Source organism: Sinocyclocheilus grahami, unplaced genomic scaffold, assembly GCF_001515645.1.
Source record: "Sinocyclocheilus grahami isolate Dianchi unplaced genomic scaffold, SAMN03320097.WGS_v1.1 scaffold5142.1, whole genome shotgun sequence".
Lineage (NCBI taxonomy): Eukaryota > Metazoa > Chordata > Actinopteri > Cypriniformes > Cyprinidae > Sinocyclocheilus > Sinocyclocheilus grahami.
Genome location: NW_015509908.1, coordinates 6,043 through 9,321, shown reverse-complemented (window position 1 = coordinate 9,321; position 3,279 = coordinate 6,043). Strand labels below are relative to the sequence as shown.

At 33.7% G+C, this 3,279-nt stretch overlaps 1 protein-coding gene across 1 annotated transcript in view; it reads left to right on the top strand.

Moving 5' to 3' along the window:
- Positions 1–724: 724 nt before the first annotated feature.
- The window catches only part of LOC107577107 (xaa-Pro dipeptidase-like), a gene marked incomplete at its 3' end in the record, with an annotated part of 7,262 nt that continues 4,707 nt past the window's right edge, over positions 725–3,279 (top strand). Inside the window, exons 1-3 of the mRNA XM_016263219.1 lie at positions 725–821; positions 1,962–2,023; positions 2,378–2,422. Coding sequence (XP_016118705.1) covers positions 741–821; positions 1,962–2,023; positions 2,378–2,422 — 188 coding nt within the window. The remainder of the gene's footprint in view (positions 822–1,961; positions 2,024–2,377; positions 2,423–3,279) is intronic.

Genomic DNA, 3,279 nt, shown 5'->3' with positions numbered 1-3,279 from the left:
ATCGGTCTCTCAGCTCATATTCTGTGGATGTGGTCAGGGTGTCAGTGCTGTCTGTCGTTGGGCTCGCGGCGTGTTTGTAATTTGTGGATAAGGGCCTTTAAGCACACGGCTCCCGCACCGCATTAATCTGATGTTCTCGCTGGGTTCATTCGTTCAGGACGCCGAAAGCTTCATTTACTCCTCAGACTGTCGTCACAACTCAATCTGTTTTCCTGACAGCTCTATTAGAATATGATAATAGATCCTGACGCTTCTGCATGAACAAAAGATGTTCAACAATGTTCTGTTGCATACAGGTGTGCACTAACATGAGGCTGAGTAAATACTGACCGACTATCGCTTTAGCATTCAGCGCTGGTGTCGTCTGTATGGATTTCTGTTGGATGAAGTATCAGACAGAAATGTGGATTCTGCTCCGAAATCTGCCCTGAGGTGAAATAGTCTGCGCTTGATTCGTCCTGCGGGTTTAAAATGCTGCTTATCCACTCCTGGGAGCACATAAGACAGCTCAGGTGTTCCTTCCCACAATCCTTTGCTCGTTCTGTTCGTGCAGATTATTGGTGATTCATTCTCTCTTCGGTTGACATTTACGCTGTCTGTCTGTCTGCCGCCACCGCTGGATCTGCTTTTCATAAGAAATCTCTCCTCCAAGGCCATTTCTGTCGTTCATTAGTGCACCTGTCAGCGGCGTCCGGGGATTTTCACTGATATTCCTGCAAAGCCAGTGATATTCCGCTTAAATGATCCGCTCTAATGAAAGCTTTTCTCCACAGATTGCTGATGTGCTGACTAAAATGAAGCCGAGTGTCCTGCTCACACTGGTAAGAGCTTTCTCATTTACTTTATGTAAAGTCTTTCAAGATGCCAACCTTGTCTTGTAGTGATATTTGGACTATGGTATAAATAAAAAAAGTATAAATAAAAAAAATAACATAGCAATTTAATTATGTATACATGTAGTATTATTATTATTATTATTATTATTATTATTATTATTATTATTATTATTATTATTATTATTATTATTATTATTATTATTATTATTATTATTATTATTATTATTATTATTATTATTATTATATACTGTACATTCATTGTAATGTACATAGTATACATTTAACACAATATACATTTTTATTTTAATATATTATTAATGCAAAATAAAATATATTTTATTAAATATATAAATATGTGTATGTATAAAACATTAATTCAGTGTAAATAAAAATGTAAATGTATATATAAATTGTTGTTATTGATGTCTCTGTTAGACATTATATTTTTTAATTAAAGAGAAAATATATAATTGAAATAGTACCATATATAATAATAAAAAGTAAATATATTATTATTATTATTGCTATTTTATTTATTTAATAATAACAACAACCGGTTAATAATAAATAAATAGTAAAAATAACTTATTGATTTTATTATTTTTTTAATATTAGTTATTTAATAATAATAATAATAAAATCAATACATTTTTGCTATTTTACTATTATTTATTAATAGTTTATTGCTACTATTATTATTAAATAGCTTTTAATAAATAATTAATAGTACACAATGCATTGATTTTATTATTAATATTATTTAGTTATTTAATAATAATAATAATAACACTGATAATAAATAAATAGTAAACATATCATATTAATAGTAAACACTTGTATTATTAGTTATTTAATAATAATAATAATAGTAATAATAATAATAATAATTTATTAATAAATGAATAATAGTAAACATAACTTTTTATTATTTTATTATTTTTGTTTTTACACTTTGGGGTGAATAGTGACCTGGTCATGTTTTCATAAGACTCTCTCAGTTAGGGTTTTTGGTAAATTTAGATGTTCAGACATCTGGCCTAGATGTGATTTTAGTTCTGTTCTATTCTTTTTGGATAATGGGACATTGAGTAGGTTTAATGTCTGTTTCTGTGTGTGTGTGTGTAGCGGGGAGTGAACACCGATAGCGGCAGCACCTGTCGCGAAGCGTCCTTTGAAGGCATCAGCCAGTGAGTTTCATCCATTATTCAGAGCTCTGTTCCTAAAACTCATTCCAGGGAAAGTAGCACACGCGTCCTCTCTGTGCTCGGATAAAACGACCCACCCGTTTAGACTGATGCATGAAAAGACTCTGATCCTAATGAGAAATAGTTCTAAATATTAGATATTCATTCATTTATGCATCAGAAAGTATTTAAAAAATGTTGAATGTCATTGTATTGAATAAAAAATATCAACACAATTGTCATCTGTTCTAAAGCCTTGACAAAACATTGACAAAAGGAGGATTCAGATACTAAAACAATAGCAGACTGTCTGTATTGTGAGACATTGTTGATGATGTTTTTCCTTCTCTTCTGCAGGTTTCAGGTGAATAATTCCCTGCTGCACCCAGTGATTGTGGAGTGGTGAGTGTCAGATGCAAATGTCAAAACATTTCAACCGTTTTACACCATGCTTTACGCAATTTAGCCGTTTTCTTCTGCAGCCAATTGACGTCTTAATAACTAAAGCACAAAACCTTGCTCGTTACTAAAGCCCAATTAACAAAATCAAAGCAAGTTTGCCAGCTACTCCAATTAGCAAACATTTGATGTTTTGATGAAAGGTAAAATAGAAAGCAATTACTGAAGCTGAAGTTGAATTGTTTCATCTTTTTGTGTTTTGATTGTCATTGCATCTTTTTTTTTAAGTTTGAGCAGATCAGCTTGTTTAATCTGCCTTGTATTTAATTAACGGAGCATCATTATGCATTCAGACACTATGGAATCAGATGTTCATTATTACTTCATAGAATGGGTGTTTTGTTGGGAAAATGACATTCAGACAAAGTGCTCTTCTCGTCGCTGTTGAACCGCTTCAGCTAATTTCAGCCGAATGACTCTGTCATGACTGAGAGCTCTTCACTCTCATGTCGACAGCTCAGCCACATTACACACAATCCGCTATCAGTCGCTCTTTCTCTCTCAAGCCTCCTGCGTGTCTCTAATGGTCTGCGTGCTTCTCTCGCTGGCGTGTGCATTAGGTTTTCTCCTCTATTACTCGAAGGAAAGCGGCTCATTATGGTTTCCCTTCGCTCGCCTGCTAACTTTGTTGTTTCCTTCTCTTCCTCCCCTTTGCTTATTACCTCAAGATTTCCAGAGAGAGTTTGCTGCTTGCTTCTCCATGATGAAGCAGATATTAAAGACCTGCACACAAAGCAGATACACTTGCATTGTTAGAAAAACTACTGAAGCCAGGTTAAGATGGTTAGATGGTCCACAAA